The sequence below is a fragment of the Taudactylus pleione genome, unplaced genomic scaffold, assembly GCF_031769625.1.
Source record: "Taudactylus pleione unplaced genomic scaffold, aTauple2 ptg000848l, whole genome shotgun sequence".
NCBI lineage: Eukaryota > Metazoa > Chordata > Amphibia > Anura > Myobatrachidae > Taudactylus > Taudactylus pleione.
Window position 1 is genome coordinate 1,249,007 of NW_028285250.1, and position 22,327 is coordinate 1,271,333.

The 22,327-nt window shown below is 44.7% G+C and overlaps 1 protein-coding gene across 4 annotated transcripts in view; it reads right to left on the reverse strand.

Annotated features, from left to right (window-relative positions):
• Window positions 1–21,969, reverse strand: part of TBCEL (tubulin folding cofactor E like) — a 60,217-nt gene extending 38,248 nt beyond the window's left edge. Inside the window, exons 1-3 of one of the 4 annotated variants that reach the window (XM_088458743.1) lie at window positions 21,875–21,969; window positions 16,054–16,143; window positions 5,379–5,520 (exon numbers count right to left, since the gene is read on the reverse strand). In XM_088458743.1, coding sequence (XP_088314869.1) covers window positions 5,379–5,520; window positions 16,054–16,107 — 196 coding nt within the window. In that variant the 5' untranslated portion in view covers window positions 16,108–16,143; window positions 21,875–21,969. Of the gene's footprint in view, window positions 1–5,378; window positions 5,521–11,128; window positions 11,240–16,053; window positions 16,144–21,853 lie in introns of those variants that run through there. The other 3 variants (XM_088458745.1, XM_088458746.1, XM_088458744.1) reach the window with 3 other exon arrangements.
• Between the last annotated feature and the right edge of the window lie 358 nt (window positions 21,970–22,327).

Sequence of the window (22,327 nt, forward strand, 5' to 3'; positions counted from 1 at the left end):
TATGTGACACCTGTATATCTGTGAGCTCCTGAGTCTGTATATGGAGACTGTGCTGAGTAATGTGATATGTGACACCTGTATATTTGTGTGCTCCTGAGTCTGTATATAGGAGACTGCGCTGAGTAATGTGATATGTGACACTTGTATATCTGTGTGCTCCTGTGTCTGTATATGGGAGACTGCGCTGAGTAATATGATATGTGACACCTGTATATCTGTGTGCTCCTGAGTCTGTATATGGGAGACTGTGCTGAGTAATGTGATAAGTGACACCTGTATATCTGTGTGCTCATGACTCTGTATATGGAGACTGTGCTGAGTAATGTGATATGTGACACCTGTATATCTGTGTGCACCTAAGTCTGTATATGGGAGACTGCGCTGAGTAATGTGGTATGTGACACCTGTATATCTGTGTGCTCCTGAGTCTGTATATGGGAGACTGCGCTGAGTAATGTGATATGTGACACCTGTATATCTGTGTGCACCTAAGTCTGTATATGGGAGACTGCGCTGAGTAATGTGATATGTGACACCTGTATATCTGTGTGCTCCTGAGTCTGTATATGGCAGACTGTGCTGAGTGATGTGATATGTGACACCTGTATATCTGTGTGCCTCTGAGTCTGTATATGGAGACTGCGCTGAGTAATGTGATATGTGACACCTGTATATCTGTGTGCACCTGAGTCTGTATATGGGAGACAGCGCTGAGTAATGTGATATGTGACACCTGTATATCTGTGTGCACCTAAGTCTGTATATGGGAGACTGCGCTGAGTAATGTGATATGTGACACCTGTATATCTGTGTGCTCCTGAGTCTGTATATGGCAGACTGTGCTGAGTAATGTGATATGTGACACCTGTATATCTGTGTGCTCCTGAGTCTGTATATGGAGACTGTGCTGAGTAATGTGATATGTGACACCTGTATATCTGTGTGCTCCTGAGTCTGTATATGGAGACTGTGCTGAGTAATGTGATATGTAACACCTGTATATCTGTGTGTACCTGGGTCTGTATATGGGAGACTGCGCTGAGTAATGTGATATGTGACACCTGTATATCTGTGTGCTTCTGAGTCTGTATATGGAGACTGTGCTGAGTAATGTGATATGTAACACCTGTATATCTGTGTGCACCTGGGTCTGTATATGGGAGACTGCGCTGAGTAATGTGATATGTGACACCTGTATATCTGTGAGCTCCTGAGTCTGTATATGAGAGACTGTGCTGAGTAATATGATATGTGACACCTGTATATCTGTGAGCTCCTGAGTCTGTATATGGAGACTGTGCTGAGTAATGTGATATGTGACACCTGTATATTTGTGTGCTCCTGAGTCTGTATATAGGAGACTGCGCTGAGTAATGTGATATGTGACACTTGTATATCTGTGTGCTCCTGTGTCTGTATATGGGAGACTGCGCTGAGTAATATGATATGTGACACCTGTATATCTGTGTGCTCCTGAGTCTGTATATGGGAGACTGTGCTGAGTAATGTGATAAGTGACACCTGTATATCTGTGTGCTCATGACTCTGTATATGGAGACTGTGCTGAGTAATGTGATATGTGACACCTGTATATCTGTGTGCACCTAAGTCTGTATATGGGAGACTGCGCTGAGTAATGTGGTATGTGACACCTGTATATCTGTGTGCTCCTGAGTCTGTATATGGGAGACTGCGCTGAGTAATGTGATATGTGACACCTGTATATCTGTGTGCACCTAAGTCTGTATATGGGAGACTGCGCTGAGTAATGTGATATGTGACACCTGTATATCTGTGTGCTCCTGAGTCTGTATATGGCAGACTGTGCTGAGTGATGTGATATGTGACACCTGTATATCTGTGTGCCTCTGAGTCTGTATATGGAGACTGCGCTGAGTAATGTGATATGTGACACCTGTATATCTGTGTGCACCTGAGTCTGTATATGGGAGACAGCGCTGAGTAATGTGATATGTGACACCTGTATATCTGTGTGCACCTAAGTCTGTATATGGGAGACTGCGCTGAGTAATGTGATATGTGACACCTGTATATCTGTGTGCTCCTGAGTCTGTATATGGCAGACTGTGCTGAGTAATGTGATATGTGACACCTGTATATCTGTGTGCTCCTGAGTCTGTATATGGAGACTGTGCTGAGTAATGTGATATGTGACACCTGTATATCTGTGTGCTCCTGAGTCTGTATATAGGAGACTGCGCTGAGTAATGTGATATGTGACACTTGTATATCTGTGTGCTCCTGAGTCTGTATATGGGAGACTGCGCTGAGTAATATGATATGTGACACCTGTATATCTGTGTGCTCCTGAGTCTGTATATGGGAGACTGTGCTGAGTAATGTGATAAGTGACACCTGTATATCTGTGTGCTCATGACTCTGTATATGGAGACTGTGCTGAGTAATGTGATATGTGACACCTGTATATCTGTGTGCACCTAAGTCTGTATATGGGAGACTGCGCTGAGTAATGTGGTATGTGACACCTGTATATCTGTGTGACACCTGTATATCTGTGTGCTCCTGAGTCTGTATATAGGAGACTGCGCTGAGTAATGTGATATGTGACACTTGTATATCTGTGTGCTCCTGAGTCTGTATATGGAGACTGCGCTGAGTAATGTGATATGTGACACCTGTATATCTGTGTGCACCTAAGTCTGTATATGGGAGACTGCGCTGAGTAATGTGATATGTGACACCTGTATATCTGTGTGCTCCTGAGTCTGTATATGGCAGACTGTGCTGAGTGATGTGATATGTGACACCTGTATATCTGTGTGCCTCTGAGTCTGTATATGGAGACTGCGCTGAGTAATGTGATATGTGACACCTGTATATCTGTGTGCACCTGAGTCTGTATATGGGAGACTGCGCTGAGTAATGTGATATGTGACACCTGTATATCTGTGTGCACCTAAGTCTGTATATGGGAGACTGCGCTGAGTAATGTGATATGTGACACCTGTATATCTGTGTGCTCCTGAGTCTGTATATGGGAGACTGTGCTGAGTAATGTGATATGTGACACCTGTATTGTAGAGTCTGCATATGGGAGACTGTGCTGAGTAATGTGATATGTGACACCTGTATATCTGTGTGCTCCTGAGTCTGTAAATGGCAGACTGTGCTGAGTAATGTGATATGTGACACTTATATATCTGTGTGCACCTGAGTCTGTATATGGGAGACTGTGCTGTGTAATGTGATATGTGACACCTGTATATATGTGTGCTCCTGAGTCTGTATATGGGAGACTGTGCTGAGTAATGTGATATGTGACACCTGTATATCTGTGTGCTCCTGAGTCTGTATATAGGAGACTGTGCTGAGTAATGTGATATGTGATACCTGTATATCTGTGTGCTCCTGAGTCTGTATATGGCAGACTGTGCTGAGTGATGTGATATGTGACACTTATATATCTGTGTGCACCTGAGCCTTTAAATGGAACTTTCACACCGCTTGCTCTGAATCAGGGCGACATTATTTTTTTTTGCGTCGGCCTCCTGGCCGTTCGCTAAGCTGTGGGTGACCACCCACAGCTTTTGAGAGCGGCCAGGTGATGGTCGCGACCATCGGGCTTGCGACGAGACCCTTATGGTAGGGTCTCGTCCATCGCAAGCCCCAGTGAGCTTCCAGCTCTAATAAAGCAGGAAGCTCACTACCGAGGTTGCCCCCAAACGCCAGGCATTCCTTCGGGAACGCCTCCGTTTGGCCAGCCACCCCCCCTGCCTCCAAAACAGGGCGAGCTGTCAATCACAATCGACAGCCGCCCCGTTTTGATGAGAGACCCATAGCAAAGGAGCGCCTGTCGCTGGGTGGGTCTCGCGCATACGCACGCCGGAGCCGGCGTGCGCTAGGCAGTGTGGGACCATCGACCCGCTTGTGAGCGCTGTGCGCTCGCGAGCGGGTCTGAATCAGGCCCTTGATGTGGGAAAAAGCTGCATCATAGCACTTTGAATGCTGATTTTGTGTTTATTTTCTATAAATGTGCATGTGTGTGGCTATATATATATATATATATATATATATTTATATATCATCATTAGGAGTCCTCCCTTTCATTGATCCCAGTAAATGATGGATTGTCAGTACGAGTGATTCTCTGTGATTGCATTAATGTTGACTGGATAAGCCTCTGCAATTAAATGCTTTGATTTACCCATTGGTAATGTTACGTTCTAAGCTGTGGCAGGTGTGAATTCTGGGCCTGATTCTCTACCGATCACAACTGCAATTACGCACGCACTCGTCCGATTGTTGCATACTACTCATGCGTATGTGTATGCATGGCAGTGCGCGTGTGCGAGCCGGCCACTGCGATCGGGACTGCAATCACAGTGACTATGGAGACCCATCACAGAGTGATTGACAGGAAGTGCTGATTGTGGGTGGTGACGGGGGGTGGTCGGAGAAACGCAGAAGTGCCAGTGCGGGGGGGGCACGTTGCAGGGGCGTGCATAAATTAGCCACTGCGATGCCTTTCGCAGCTTGAGGACTTATAGCGTGCGATGGGGTTAGCAATTCATGTGTAAGGTCTGACCTTGTACAAGGGTGCGTGAGGCTGCGATGGTACTCATTGTACCGATGGTTTTGCAGTCCTGCTAAACATTAAGGATGTGTGTAAGGTAAAGTGGGCGTCCTTATGTTATGCTGCATCGGCATGGCGATCACAATGGATTAACATACTATCGCAGTGGAACCGCGTGCGTAATCGCTATTGCATATAGCGCACACATGTTCCGCAGCGCTTTACAGAGAATATTTGGCCATTCACATCAGTCCCTGCCCCAGTGGAGCTTACCCTATCACATGCGCACACACATACACACTAGGGAGAATATACAAACTCCACACAGTTAAGGTCATGATGAGAATCGAACCCACGACCTCTGTGCTGTGAGGCAGTAATGCTGACCATTACACTGTCTCTGCTGACCTAGTTAGGCTTTTTCTTACACAAACTTGAAATTATTAAGTGGGTCTAAATCTAAAATACTGTAAGAGCTGGCAACTGGCCCGATATGCAATGCCAGCGAATGACTGCACTGAAAGCCACAGGATCACTCTCAGGCATGGCAGCTGTATGCGCTCATATTACCCCCACGCTATCAGGCCCTTGTGATACCAGAACCGATCAGGCCGCTCAGCCCGAGAGACAATAGGACAGATTTTTTTTTCCTATCTTGTCAGCTACCCAAAGTGAACAGTCACCCGGCCATGTGGCTCTCAGGTCAGGTTGAGAATTGTCCATGTGTGGGCATCAATGGTCTGAAAACTGCATTTTGCTTGTGACGTAGTACAACAGATAAGGTAAAGTTCTATCACCCAATCATTACTAGAGTGCTAGTTACCTTTCATTGGTGACACCTGTGGTCCAGGGGGGACGTGCACTCCAGCACCAGGTCCCCTTCTGTACGGGAAGTTTTCTGGGCTGTACTTCTCACACAACATTTGCATGAAACTCCTTCCGCAAGGTGGTTCCATTTCTGTTATCTGGAAGACGGTAAATATATATTGGATTCCTCTCTTTGCACTGAAGAATGCTTGTTACATTCACAGCAATTTGTATGTGCTAGATCTCCCAACAGCCAACGTTCATAAAACATTGTACAGACGTTTCTAACCATTGCCCTAGGGCACCTCAATGGTTGCTATGTTGGTGCACAGAGGGTCTCTCAAAGTAAGGATAATTGTAACCTTTGTAACTATACAACTAGTTGTAGCCATAGCAACTCTTCTTTTTCCTACTTTGCTCTGATATTTAGACCAATCGAAGTTGTAGGTAGCACTCCTGATACATCTATGGACAGGAAGTAAATGCCCAGCACCCATTATGTATATCAGGTATAGAGTCTCACCAGTTATCACCAATAGAATTGCCTGGAGCTAGTAGACAGGTGAATTTTGGTGTAGGAACTTGTATACCTCCAATGACTCAGGAATTCTCTTTGAAAGATCATGTAAAGTAATTACTATTCTATAGATTAGATTAGGTCATGAACTTGGCTAAAATGACAATGTTCTGATACACTTTACCTGGCTCTACTTGTGATATACAGAACAATCCTATGTGTGAGATTGTTATATTTAAAATGTACTGCAGCGTCATACCAAACAAAGGGGTCTATGTACTAAGCCTTGGAGATAAAGTACCAACCAATCAGCTCCTATCATTTTTCAAACAGAGCCTGTGACAGTTAGGTGCTGATTGGTTAGTACTTTATCTCCGTCCATTTTATCTCTCTCCAAAGCTTAGTACATAGATACCCAAAATGCCTATCTTTTAAAGACTATGCAGCAGAGATAGATATACATAGCGTATATTGTGTATTTTTTGCTCTGCGCACGCTCTGGAACAAATGTACAGTATGCAGCTACAGGCGATTCATTGTAAGCAAACTGTGACTGAAAGGGCGCAAGGGTGTAACAGGGCGAGTTCACATAGGCGAAGATCAATGAAGACGTGGCGACGATGCCATGGGTACACGTGCTTAGACCTGGTTACAGACTGACCTTTTCCACCTAATATACGGATAGGAGTGTGCCGACCGCAAATATGTTCAATAAGCTCCATGCACATAATGGGCCTGAGGTGGAACGTCGTTGCACTTGTACACAGAGACGCCCACCTCCGGCGCCTCACAGCCGCCGCTTATGTACAAGAGATGAAACATCCACTATGTCCGACGTCGACATTGCGTCCACCCCTTAATCAGGCCCAATGTGCAAGCAATTATGGTCGATTTGCGTGTACAATCAGAAAGAGTCCCCATGTCAGCTTTTTAGTTGAGCTATTACCCTCTGCGCTGCGCTTTCTGAGCCCACAAGGCAACTTGTGTAGTGGCGCACGAGATCGCAATGTATCAAGGGATCAAAAGTGCAAAATGCTCCATTTTCTGTGTGCGCATCAGACCTGATTCTGATTTGGATACAACTTATAATACGTTCCGCAAATAGCGAGCTTTAGCGATGTAATATGTGCAGGAGCAATGTACGCCTTTTTAGGTATCTTCGGCTGATTCTGAGTCACGCGGACCTTGGCTGGAACCCTTTGTGTGAAATGCGCGTCTCTGGGTGGCTACGCTGTGGTCACACGCAAGAGATCTGCGAGTACAGCCACTGTAAAATAGTGGGCGGTGTGGCTTCCCTCTTGAACCCATATGAATCCTTGCAATAGCCCTTCGGAAACCTGCATTAGCATAACGTAGTAAATCTGGCTGCCGTAGCTTCCCGCAAATACAGCCACTTTGTATCCATCTCTGAATTAGACCTATAGTGTACAAGGCTAAAACAAGACAGTGCCCATGGATGTGAACATTAATAAAAAGGGTTAAAGACAGTCATTTACGTCATTTTCATTAGCTACAAATTAAATTTGATTTTGGTGCTAATGATGTGCACAAACTGAAGAATGTAACAATCTCACCTAATTAACATGTGAATACAAGGTGGCCCAGAAATCAGCTTTTGCAGAGACACATAAGGTTGCTGCTGTGTGTTAAGGAATTCCATCTGGAAAATGCACTGTTTGCTTCTGTGCTGCTATTGGGGTGAAAATAGATAAAACACAACCCTGCCTAGGCAAGTGCATCTTTAAAAGGAGGGCTAGAGATAGTACAAAGGAGGGTACTCCTTTTACACAAAGTTTTTGCACTGCACAAAAGGTGGTGGTCTTAGCTTCAACCCAGTTTCATTTTGTGCTATTTGTATATACACAATTACGAATGTAACGTAATCTCATGTAAAAACAGACACAATACATGTAGTAATGTAAATATTTGTTTAAACATTGCACCAAAAGTCTTATACCCCTTTTCCATCAAAATCCTGGGTCTGACCCGGGATTTGGAACACGGTTCCCAGCCGGGTCAGACCCGGGATTTACCCCATTTCCACTGAGGCGCCGACCTCAGAATATCCCGGGTCGGCGCCGACCTCAGAATATCCCGGGTCGGCGCCATTCACACTGCACACAGATGCAGTACCGATGCTTGGGGATGATGTCATCACCAAGCCCTGGAAACTCCAGCTCTCCCCTGAATGCCAGACCGGAGTAGACCATCGACCGGGGGCGGGGGTCCTTCCTGGGGAGAGTGGAAGGTTATGCTTTTGGGAGGCTATGATGTCACAGCTGTCACCGGGCAGGGAGAGATTACAGCCTCACCGTATGAAACGGGGATGGGGTAAAAACCGGAACGGACCATACGGGGAGGCTGTAATCTCTCCCTCCCCGGTGTCCGCTGTCACACACACAGCTTCCGAATACCAGCCAATCACCATGCTGGAAGCAGGTCTCGGGTCGAAAGACCCGGGTAACCAGTTTCCACTGAGCCTGACCAGGGTTTTATCCGTTAAAAACCCTGCTCGATACCCAGGAAGAAAACCGGGATTTTTTCCTAGGAGCCTTTTCCACTGAGCCACTACCCGGGTTGACACGGCAATAACCCGGGTATTTTGGCCAGTGGAAAAGGGGTATTAGTAATAGAAATTTTATTGATGTTCTCTCCCTACCCTGAATAATAAATGTTACATGCATATGTCATTTGTATTTGCACTAAAAGGTGCAGATTCCAAGTTGTGGGCAAAGCAAAAACAACTTGGTACCTGGACAAACCATGTCGCAATACAAGGATTGCAAATAATAATTTTTATTACATGCAAGTTAAATATTGGTTGCGTTTGCATGTAGCCCATATATGCTGGACAGCTTTTATGGTTACACCGCAATTTAGATTTGAATTTGGACACGCCCCTCTCACATCTATAGGCCCCCATACATCTGCGATGTATTGGGCCAATTCCCCAATCCCCAGGGTCGGAGGATCAGTGAAATCCAACATCTTGGAATTCCCTGATTTGCCCATCCCCACCAAAATATGATCCGGATCGGCAAAGCTGGGATTTTGCAATTAGCGCTCGCTCGTTCAGAAAAAGGGGGTGGCTATTCAAATGAACCGTTCGCTCTTTGCGGTCTGTTCACGCCTCCATGTCTGAACGAGCGAACAAAACTTGCGGACGTTTATTTGAAAAATACGCCCCCTGGCCGCTCGCATCCTACGTCATGTCCGCTATTTATTAGATTGAGTACATCGACCAGCATATGAACTGCTTGCTATTCTTGTGGTTGGTTTTTCCTACCACAAATTTGCGAGCAGTTCTGACTATAAAATAACCCAGTGACGTGGTCAGTGACGCTGCTGTATTAATTATGCACACCCATAAAACGCCCGTTTTGACCTTTATGCACGCCTGCGTTCTGATCTCCACTCCCCGTTTTCAAGCACCTTCCCCTGTTACCACCCACATACGCCTCCTCCTGTCACTCATATTAGCAGGCATTCGCTATTTAGCGAACAAACGATTTTCGGCCGCACTGACTGGTTCGCGCATGCGTATTACGATCCGTACGCATGCGCAGTTGGGCAAACATCGCTCGGAACGAACGAGCGGCCGCTTACGAGCGGCTCTGAATCAGGCCCTGTGTTAAGAAAAGGATGCCAAGGAATATGGGCTGAAATAATTTAGTATGCTGCAAATGTATGAAACATAACTAAAACTAAAAACACTGACCTGCTTGTAAATGTTAGCGGCAAGTAAAGGTGCATACACACAACAATTTTTTGAACGATTATCGTTAAACGATATCGTTTAACGATAATCGTTTGAAAAAATCGTTCACTTTCTGAGTCAAACGATGAACGATTATTGTTCATGCGCGTTCACGTTTGTCGTTTGTAGTTCAGTCAGACTTGTCAACTCAACGAATTTAAGTTAATATGCAAAAATCGTTTGTAGTTCATAAAAATCGTTCATTACATTTAAATGAACATAGTAAATGAACAACTTTAGTAAACGATTTTAGTTCATTTTTTCAAGGTAGAAAATCGTTTACTAATATCGTTCATTAACTCAATCGTTGTGTGTGTATGCAGCTTTATGAATACCAACAGTAATGGCTACTTTTCCTCATTGTGTTTCCCTTGTATGCCTGAAGCAATGGCAGACAGGGAAAAAAAAGCAGTTTCATTTGGTGTTTGGCCTCTCTCCCCAGCATATTCACTGCAAAGCTGTGCTTCTTCTAACTATCCCAAATAACAAAGGAGAGGTCATCTGAACTTATTGGCATATGTATCAAAGCTTGATGTGAGATAAAATTGTGAAATATATATCACCAACCAATCAGCTCCAAACTATCATTTCTTAAACACAGCCTGCAAAATGTAAGTTAGAAGCTGATTGGTTGGTGATATATATCTCACAATTTTAGCTCACATCAAGCTTTGAAACATAGGCCCCTTAATTGCTAATTACAAATGCTATATTAGGACGGTCATTATATGAAGCAATAAGGGAGGAGTCACAAGACAGCATTAGAAAGGTGATCTTTCCCTCATGGACAGATAAACACACACACTTTAGCACTGGCCAGTGCATTTCCACCCTGTACAGTGCAGGGCGGCCTCATGCTTTATATTATAATATGTTGGTTTGTTACAATAAAGTATTTGTGGTTGACTATTGACTTTTTGTTGTTGTTGTTATGTTTGTGTGAACCTGTGCTGGTACTAGTGATCTTTCTTTATGTCTTCTTTCACGGTGTAATACATTTGTATGTGCTATTGAATATCTTCTTAATTTCATTTTTAGATGGTATACAGTAAACAGCCAAGCAAACCACAAACGCAATAGGACAATATAACTAAATAGATAGATAATAACAGATAAAATTAGGAATATGATCAGCATATAACTACTGTATATTTTGCTTGCAGAACCCTTCATAAAGTTAAACAAACAGCACAAGAACAGAGACTTTGAACCGTACAGACAGCATAAAAAGCTAAATGCTACTGTCATAGAGCCTTCCATGCAGGCTCATTCACACATGGGCACCTCAGCTATTAACCATTACAATATATGAGACTGGCAGTGTGCTTTAACAAGTGAGGAATAGGAGTACATGAGCCCCAAAACTTTGCATATTCCTGATATTAGGGCTACTTGACAAGACTATATTTACATTTGTTATATACAGTTCTATGGCTATTATTACGTGGCCAAATGACCCTATTAACAAGTATAAGGTCTGACTGTAACTTACCACATTCCATGCCAAAACCTCAGTCCAGGACCACATGATAGAACTGCAATGTGCGACTTTAGTGGTCACTTCTCATCACTTTCCTGATGTGCAGTAAAATGCCAGCGAAGCTGTTTGTTTGCATCTGGCAGTTACAGAGCACATGAAGGCGAAGTATCCTCTTCTTGTTGCTATGGAGAACCCAAAACAACAGCTCCTACTGATCCCCCCCCTATCTGCATATGGCTGGGAGCAGTCTTTCAGGGACTAAGGTCCTCCCACTGACAGTTAATATCAGGACTACACACCTCTTCCTTGTGCCTGATAAGGCACCTTTGTGTTACAAACAGTACTACTGTAGCTTTTAGAGAATCGTCCCTTGCATTTATTTTCTCTCTTATTTACTAACACATTTCCACTTTCCTGTGCATAGTAACACTTATGGCTGTCACAGCCTGACTAACTGTCTTATACACACTGCTTAGTAGAGGAAATGAAATCAACACAATAAACGGCAGATACAGTATAATGGCACCGTTTTAAGAATTAATATTGTAGGTCAGGGTCATTTTCTTGTGAACAGGCTGTAAAATATACAGTTCTTTGTACTTTGCACGGGTGAATACAGTCAGAAGATAAGCAATGTACTATATGGATAAGGTAATTTCAAATAGTTAAGGTGCATTCACACACAACGATTTTTTGAACGATTATCGTTAATATCGTTTATCGTTCAACCGTTGAAAAAAATCGTTCACTTTCTGAGTTAAAATGATGAACGATTATCGTTCATGCGCGTTCACGTTTGTAGTTTGCAGTTCAGTCATACTGACCAACTCAACAATTTTCATTAAGGGAAAGTTACAAAAATCGTTTGTAGTTTAAAAAAATCATTTTTAGTAAACGATTTTAGTAAACGATTTTCATTCATTTTTCCCTTGAAAAAATAACCGAAAATCATTTACTAAAATCGTTAATTTTCAAAATTGTTGTGTTTGTTTGCAGCTAAAATAATAATAATAATAATAATCCCTTTTTGTGATAGCAATAAGCAAGCAAAATATAAACAAAATAAAAAATACATGAAAAAAATAAAACCCATTCATATATAAAAACAAATGAGCTTTTGGCATTACTTTTCATAAGTAAAAATGTTACCAAGTTGGGTCCTACGTTATTTTGTTTTTTTACTCTAACAAAACTGAACAACAAAATGATAGCTACAGTACATACAAAGGAAAGTATGTTTTTTCCCCAATCATTATTAAATGATCAAAAGTTCATTTTAGGACTCTGTTTTCTTTTTCAGATGGATAACATTGTTACAGTTATTACATGCAGCTTGCCTGACGTGCCTTCTACTTAATAGCATATGTAAACACTATTAGTATAGGAGATAATCCATTTAAATTCCTTGTGCAGACCTTCTCTGTACACAGACTATATTACATCCAAGGGGTGAGGTCGTGCATGGTTTTTTAGTAACATTGTTTTATTTATGGACCCACGCCTATACTGTCTACTTGAAATACTCAGAGCCTGATTTAGAGATGAACGCTCCAGTGATTTTCACGCAAACCGAGCAATTGTTCGCCATTGCGCATGCGTATAAGCGGTCACATTGCAAATCTGGACACAAACAAACTGTCAGCGCTTGGGGGTGGTAACGGGGGTGGTTGGAAAAACGCAGGCGTGTCTGACCGTATAAACGCTGTTACATGGGCGGCAATAAATTAGCCATTGCTATCCCCTAAGCAGCATGAGAGCTCTCTGCGTGTCAGGAGAACTGCAGAGTCTGTGGCTAGTCAGACCTTCCGCAAGGGCAAGATAGCCGCTCGATGTGCATCGATGTTACCGATATTTACGCCGGTAAGCAGTGTTGTACGCAGGTAAGAAGGCAGCAGTGGGCGTGCTTATACTAGGGTAATCTTTTGAACCAATAGCATATTTTTGCAGCTGCATTCCATCCGAAATCGCAGCAGCAATAGCATTAGCGTCCATCTCTGAATGAGGCCCCCAGTTCCCAATCTAAAGGAAAATGTACCACATCCTCCAACCCTTCCCCTCCCCCCCAAAAAAAAGATTAAACAGACTTGGACGGTGGCTACAGGGTTCATAGGCCCTGATTCAGAGCCGGACGCAAGTGGCTGCTCGTTCGCTCCGAGCGATGTTTGCCCAACTGCGCATGCGTACGGATCGTAATACGCATGCGCGAACCACTCAGTGCGGCCGAAAATCGTGTGCTCGCAAAATAGCGAATGCCTGCTATTTTGAGTGACAGAATGAGGCGTATGTGGGTGGTAACAGGGGAAGGTGCTTGAAAACGGGGAGTGGAGATCCGAACGCAGGCGTGCCTAAAGGTTAAAACGGGCGTTTTATGGGTGTGCATAATTAAAACAGCAGCGTCATTGACCACGTCACTGGGTTATTTTATAGTCAGAACTGCTCGCAAAATTGTGGTAGCAAACACCAACCACAAGAATAGCGAGCAGTTCATACGCTGTTCGATGTACTTCGATTAATCTAATAAATAGCGGACATGACGTAGGATGCGAGCGGCCAGGGGGCGTAGTTTCCCAAAAAACGAACGCAAGTTTTGTTCGCTCGTTCAGACCTAGAGGCGTGAACAGACCGCAAACAGCGAACGGTTGATTTGAATAGCCACCCCTATTTTCTGGACGAGCGAGCGCAAATAGCGACCGGCTCTGAATCAGGCCCATAAATCACTGCAGCATCTGTTCCCGATGCGTATTACGCGTATTCATTATATATCATGTGATATCCAATGCTCCATACACATTTATAACTGTATCAAAAGCACATATTTACTAAAAGGATAAAATAGTAATATACTAGGTATAATTCGTGCACACTCCACTATAAAGAGATCAGTGCAAAACAAATAAAAAATAAATAAAAAGATATAAACAGCTGCAGATAAAAATGTACAATAGACAATAAATAAATAAATATCCAAACAACATTAGATAGTGGTGAACCAGAGGATACGGGTGGCCTGATACAGCAAGGAACCCACCGCTGCGAGAATATGCTAATCAATGCAGACGCACAGAGGGCCTGATTCAGACCTGGTCGCAAGCGCTGTGCGCTCACAACCGGGTCGATGCGCCAGTGGCGGGTCGATGCGCCGGGTCGATGCGCGTGGCGTGCACACTGCGCGTGCGCGGAACCCGGAGCGAGCGCAAAAAGCGTTTGCTCCAGGACTCACTACAAAAGGGGTGGCTGTCGATGTTGATCGACAGCTCGACCCCTTTTGTAGGTGTGGCCGGGGGGTGGCTTCACAAATGGAGGCGTTCCCAAGCGAACACCTGCCGTTTGTGGGCGGCCTCACTGACATCACTGGTAACCCACAGCTATGAAAGCGGCCAAGAGGCCGCAATTAAAAAACCAAACGCCCGCCCTGATTCAGAGCGAGCGCTCGCTTTTTGCAAATGCCTCTGAATCAGGCCCAGAGACATCACTGGTGATGTCAGTGAGGCCGCCCACAAACGGCAGGTGTTCGCTGGTGATGTCAGTGAGAGAGCTTCCGGCTCTGTTGGAGCCGAAAGCTCTCTGGGGCTTGCGGCCACGAGACCCTACCACAAGGTGGTCTTGACCAACGCGACCATCATCATGGCCGCTCGCATAAGCTGTGGGTGGTAACCCACAGCTATGAAAGCGGCCAAGAGGCCGCAATTAAAAAACCAAACGCCCGCCCTGATTCAGGCCCAGAGACCGCAGCACAAGAGGCAGACGCCCAGCCAATTGCTGATGTATGGGGGCATTTACTCATGTGTGTTCCGGGTTACTGATGATATACAGTCATATAATCAATAACTGGGAGTTGAAGAGATGGGCTAACCTGATTTGGCAATTAGGTGATCCCAACAGCTACCCACAAAGATCTCAGCATGGCCAGTCCACCTACAGCTTCCAACCCCCCAAAATAATGTACAGAATACCCAGACAGTGGAGTTTCTGTTGTGTGAGCACTCAGGGCCTGATTCAGCTCTGAGTAAGATATAGAAAGTAATACCTGTACCGCTTTTATACCTAAATTCCGGGTCTGATCTGGAGGTTGGAACAGGGGGCCTGATTCAGAACCGCTCGCTAAGATGCATACACTCGCTGCTGCCAATGGTATGCAGTGTGTATGCAGTGTGTGTATGCGTATACATCGCAGTGCGCATGCACATACCTTAGCGAAAGTTCACAATGCGTTCACTCGCTGCACATAGATAGCCCAGCATAGTGAGTGACTAGGGAAGCCGTTTGTAGGTGGTAACGCAGGCGGTGCCTGAGCATCTCAACGGCGTTTTAGAGGTGTGCATAATTATAAGACAGCATCATAGTACACGTCACCCGGCTTGTTTATACACTGATGTGCTCGCGGCAGGGTATGGGCAACCTCAAGCGCTGCGATAACATCCGATGTACCGATGGTTGCATACACTTCCTGGACATGACGTGCACAAGTGGGTGTCTTAAAACAGGCTGGTGGGTGTCTGCATACACTATGTGATTGCTCTCTAAGAAATACTGGGCGTGCTAATGCATTGCTGTGCGATTGCACTGCCTATGCAATTTGCATACACATCGTGCGAGCGATCACATCTAGCGAGTGGCTCTGGATCAAGTCCAGGGTTCCAAACCGGATCAGACACGGAATTTAGCCTGCCCAGCCTCAGGATATTCCTGAGTTGCTGCCGTTCACACCGGAGCTGGGTCTGCACTGAAGTCATCTCCAAGCGCCATTGAAGCCGGACAATCGGCCAGCATGCGGCGCGCTCCAGGTCATCGTTACCTGAATCACACCGTTTACACTGCAGGGTTTCACGGATCATTCCCGTGTTAAACCCTGCAAGTTACTCGATTTGGATTGCCGGGTCACTTGGGGGGGGAGGGTTAGGGCAAATCGTGTAAAATATCGTCCAGTGTGTACTCACCTTAACTGCGTAAAGTAGGGCTTTGGGGCAGGTTGCGAGTGATGGGCGCATCATAACACCACTCTCCGATTGCACCGATAATGATGACCACTATGAAATCAAGCGCAGGGGTATGAGAGGTGCGGTCGCACAAATCCATACAACTCGGCATACAGTCCTGTGCACAGAATAAGAATGTAATTACGGCCAACTAGGTGCAAATCGGAATTGTCCCCATTAGCTCTATCTCAGCTTCACGTTACTGTTTCATGTGTCCATTCTTGTATCGTGTCAGTGATGTGTCAAAAAGGTTTATATGTGGAAAGGTAAACACAAAATACTATTATATCAAATGTTAAACTTAGAAATGAGAAATCTAATAAACTCTATAGTTATCATGTGGGGCCACAAGTGGCAGCTGCAGAGCCTAGAGACTAAGGACCTGATGCAGACCCGCTCGCTAGCAAGCGGCCGCTCGTTGCAGACGATGTTCGCTAATCTAGGGGTGTTGCGGACGCAGGCGTGTCAGGCCGCCAAAATGCAGTTTAAAGGGCGTGCATAATTAGCAAAGTAGCGTCATTGGTCACGTCACCTGTATGTATTTCAGGCCGCACTGATCGCTGTGCTTGCGGCGGATTAAGGCAACGTCAAGGGCTGCGAGCAGCTCCGATGGCTCACGATGGTCCCGATTAATCCTACAGTTCCCGGAGATGACGTGTGTTGCGAGTGGCAAGGGGGCGTCTATATACACTTGCGAGCTAAAACATAGTGGGCGTCCTTACGCGACGCAGTGCGAGCACTTCATTTAAAAATCCGGACCCTTTTTGCCAGCGAGCGGCTGCAACTTACGAGTGGGTCTGAATGAGCTCCTGAATGTAGAAGTTTCCGATATGGCGAACATGCAGCTTTGCAGCCGGATTAGAAGCAGCGATCTTTTTAGAGGCGAAACTCTGTATTACCTTTTAAAAATATATACAGTCAGGTCCATAAATATTGGGACATTGACAGAATTTTCAGATTTTGGCCTCTATTCACCACCACAATGGTTTTGAAATGAAACAAACAAGATGTGCTTTAACTGCAGACTTTCAGATTTAATTTGAGGGTAATTACATCCAAATCGGGTGAACGGTGTAGCAATTACAACAGTTTCAATATGTGCCTCCCACTTTTTAAGGGGCCAAAAGTAATGGGACTATCAACTCAAAAGCTATTTCATGGACAGGTGTGGGCTATTCCCTCGTTATTTCATTATCAATTAAGCAGGTAAAAGGTCTGGAGTTGATTCTAGGTGTGATCCAAAGAGCTGTCACTATCAGTGAAGCAAGCCATCATTAGGCTGAAAAATCAAAACAAACCCATCAGAGAGATAGCAAAAACATTAGGTGTGGCCAAATCAACTGTTTGGAACTTTCTTAAAAAGAAAGAACGCACCGGAGAGCTCAGCAACTCCGGAAGACCACGGAAAACAACTGAGGTGGATGACAGAAGAATTGTTTCCCTGGTGAAGAAAAACCCCTTCACAACAGTTGGCCAAATCAAGAAAAAACACTCTCCAGGAGGTAGGTGTATATGTGTCAAAGTCAACAATCAAGAGAAGACTTCACAAGAGTGAATATAGAGGGTTCACCACAAGATGTAAACCATTGGTGAGCCTCAAAAACAGGAAGACCAGATTACAGTTTGCCAAACAACATCTAAAAAAGCCATTACAGTTCTGGAACAACAGCCTATGGACAGATGAGACAAAGATCAACTTGTACCAGAGTGATGGTAAGAGAAGAGTATGGAGAAGGAAAGGAACTGCTCATGATCCAAAACATACCACCTCATCAGTGAAGCATGGTGGTGGTAGTGTCATGGCGTGGGTATGTATGGCTGCCAATGGAACTGGTTCCCTTGTATTTATTGATGATGTGACTGCTGACAAAAGCAGCAGAATTAATTCTGAAGTGTTTCGGGCAATATTATATGCTCATATTCAGTCAAATGCTTCAGAACTCATTGGACGGCGCTTCACAGTGCAGATGGACAATGACCCGAAGCATACTGCAAAAGCAACCAAAGAGTTTTTTAAGGTTAAAAAGTGGAATGTTATGCAATGGACAAGTCAATCCCCTGACCTGAATCCAATTGAGCATGCAATTCACTTGATGAAGACAAAACTGAAGGGAAAATGCCCCAACAACAAGCAGGAACTGAAGACATTTGCAGTAGAGGCCTGGCAGAGCATCACCAGGGATGAAACCCAGCGTCTGGTGATGTCTATGCGTTCCAGACTTCAGGCTGTAATTGCCTGCAAAGGATTTGCAACAAAGTATTAAAAAGTGAAAGTTAGATTTAGGATTGTTTAGTTTGTCCCATTACTTTTGGTCCCTTAAAAAGTGGGAGGCACATATAGAAACCGTTGTAATTCCCACACCGTTCACCTGATTTGGATGTAGTTACCCTCAAATTAAATCTGAAAGTCTGCAGTTAAAGCACATCTTGTTTGTTTCATTTCAAAGCCATTGTGGTGGTGAATAGAGGCCAAAATATGAAAATTCTGTCAATGTCTCAATATTTATGCACCTGACTGTGTGTACAGGTCACCTGGAAAATGGCCGCTGCAGCCATTTTCCCTGTACTGCGCATGCGCAAACGACGGGAAAATGGCCGCCGCGACCATTTTCCAGTCGTTTTACAGCGCCGGACCTCCACGCCGACGCGGGACCCCGGAGAGGTAAGTAATATTATGGGTGCAGGGTGTGCGGTGCGGGGTCCCCCTGGACCCAGGGGACCGTGTTCCCCGCACACCCTGTTCCCATTATAGATACGCCGCTGATGAAACTGCATGTGAGTGTTCACTGGTCAAAATCACCCCTGTAACTCGGCCCTCATCTAATCATCAGATGTCACAACAGCTCAAACTGCACAGGAACTTATGTATGATCTTGACCAGCAGACCAGAGTGCGCTTTAAATCATATAGCAGAGGTTTCCAAACTCTGCCATTGCAGTCCATGTTTTAAGGATAGCCATGCTTGAGCACAGGTCATTTAATTAGTACCTCAGTCAATTTGACTTAACCATCTGGGCTCAAGCATGTAGAACTTTAAAACCTGGACTGTAATGGTGGAGTTTGGGAACCTCTGTATATGGGATAATTATGTAACAACTGGGAATCAGTTGAAACAAATTAAGCATATGCTCCTATTTACTAGCATGCTTTATATAAGAATTTTCACTTAACATCTTCTTTATCCAGTTATTGGTGGATGAATTCACTCCAGGGCCAAAATACTGTATATACTCCTTTATTAGTTTAAACGATGTCCACCCACAAATTAAAGTTTTAGTTGCAAACCCCTCTCCCCTAATCTAGAAGTACCGTGGAGATCATGTGAGGTTCACCTATAGCTGAGAATCACCTATGTCAGTATTTTGGAAGTATGAAAGGAAAACGTCACTGTGTTAGTATTTAATGCCTGGACAGAGCAAGAACTGTAGGTTCTGGAAAATAACACAGCCATGTGTAATATACCTCTTATTTTCCCAATGTTAATGCAGGGGGAAGTAGTGGCACCAGCAGGGTAAGTGGCACCGGAGGAACAAGACAGGGTAAGATAGGGGGAGATAGGGAAATACCAACATCACGGGCGAGTGCAATAATACCGGGACCCACCACAATTTCTCCATAAGGAGCTAGAAACATATAGTTTATTAACCAACTTTTATTTTTTACAGGTGCCACCTAATTATTTATTTTAGCCCTCACTTTAAAGTTATTAGTATTTGTCTTACATTGAGCTGCTTCAGATATGTTATAGCACGGTGATATAATTTATTCTATATTTTCAGATATACCATAGAGCAATGCTTCTCAAATACTATCCTCAGGACACACTAAGGAAGGTGTGGGGAACCTTTTTTCTGCCAAGGGCCATTCTGATATATATAACACTATTTGAGAGCCTGGTGCAGGCCATGCCCCCCTCCATGTGACGTCATATAGGGCAAGGCCACAATCGCCGGTGATTACAGCAATGCCTGGATCATCCTGAGGATGCTCCAGGGAGCTGTAAGGGCAGCGTAGATTCAGTCTGCAGAGTGCCATTCTAGGCACCCTACTATCCAGATGAGGCTACCAGAAAAAAGCTCACAGAGCCACACCAAATGATTCCGGGGGGCTTATACAGCCTCCGGGCCTGAGGTTCCCCATCCCTGCACTGAGGGGTCAATTCAAGTAGCCACGAGTTCAATTGCACGGTACAGTACCTCCGGACTTGCAGTTTTTTGTTTGCAGCCCATAGGTGGATCTTTTAAAATGTGTCAGTCAGTAATGAATATACCTGCGCTCCAGAAAGGATATATGGAAAACATGCACTATTAGGGGTATATTTTCAATCAATCTAAATCGATGTTGTGTTTCTGGGGCTAAATCACACATTTACTAACAGAAAATGTTTTGTTTTTTTAAGTGTTAGTAAATGTTACACGTCGATTTAAAATGTACTTTTAGTAAATATGCCCCTTATACACCATTCAGACTGACGACCCAGGAAATAAACGGGTCATTCAACCCGCGAATTTCCCAAGCCTCGGACCCTGACGCTGGTACAGAGCAGGGTCGTGGACCCAGTACTCCGACCCGGGTTGGCCCCTTTCACACATAGGGCCAGATTCAGCAAGGATCGCAATTGCAAAGCTGCAGGCAGGCTGGGAGGTCGCAGGCTGGGATCACCATCGCAACCATTGGTGGTCGCGATGGTGGACGGCGTCAGCCGGCCAGCTATGTAAGCCTCAGCTTACTCCGGCTGGCCGGATTGCGAGCCCAGCAGACTGGGTACGTCCATGCACCCCCTGGTTGGCCACTCCAGGAGAACGGGGCGGACAGAGACATTCAAGGGCTCGCTCGCAGAATGGGTCCAGCGCACATGCGCAGATTCCCGATAAACTTGCGTGCACTGTTGAATTAGGCCCATAGTCTACACCCGGGTTAATGCGCGTGTACCGGCAAAAGTGTAACCAGAGGACTAGATTTGAGATGCGCTGCTGTAGAACTTCCTACTGTGACAGCTGAAGACCTTGTACTCTGCCATATATAGCACTGTTTTTATTCATCTATATTACCCTTTCATTACTGATACATCATTGCTTCAATAACAGGGAATTGTTTATTATTTTGTCATAAATGTGACTTTTTTACAGCCTATTATGGGGCTGTATTCACTAAACGCTTTAAACCTGAATAATAGTGAAACTTGTTAAACAGAAATATCTGTGGAATCCCTATAAATTCTATAAAGGATCCTTCTACAGGAAGAAGCCAAAGACCTGTATACACTGCCCAGCTAATACCAAGCTGCTAATGATGGCACATAAATGGCTATTCTGTGTCCCCGCCACGCAGACTGCATCTAGCTACTCAGCTGCTTGGTCAGCACTAAATAAATAATAGTGTAATAATAATAAGAACAGTATATTTCTGACAACCTCAGAGTACTGTGGGCCCATAGGATACAGTTAGTCCCTGTTTATTTGGTGCTGGGCCCTGTAACACTGTGAGTGCATGCAATCTCAGCAGCATCACATAGAGAATGTCAGCTACTGATGCACAGAAAACTATGATGATTGCTTGTACTAAAGCTGCAGGTGCTCCAAAACCACGTCACCGACCTGACAGCAAGAAAGATCATATCATTAGCTGGCAAGCAATAATTAATATATATATATATATATATATATATATATAGGTATGCATATAAGCTTTATATCTAAAATGCACTGAGCCATGTAACCAGTAACCGTATTCCTGCCGATAGTAAACGGTACTTAAATACCTGCACCTCCCGGGGACTCACCGTCCTCACCGCGCATGCGTTGCCAGGACGGGCAGTATCGCGAGATCTCGCGGCAGATGCTCTGGTGATGATGGTGGCGGCGGCGGCGGCGGCAGATCTCGCACACAACATATGTGCCAGGAACGGGAACGTCCTGGCCACTGCGCATGCGCACTTCATGGTTGGAGGTTGCCTGCAGCAGTGATGCTACTGCTGAATCTTCCTGACCTGCATAGCACACAGTGCACAGTGCGGACCAGCTAATATCCTATAATAATAATGAATAGTGTGCATGGCACTGTTATATGTAACAGCCAACATATGTTTGCTTCAGTTTTGCTGAAAGACGATATTCAGAGCACAGTAGCCACCTGTCACATTATCACTCAGGAGCATGCACATGGCGTTTTTTTGACAATACTGTGGCCCCCATTTATTAATAATCGCTATTGCAATGCGATCTGGGCATGACAT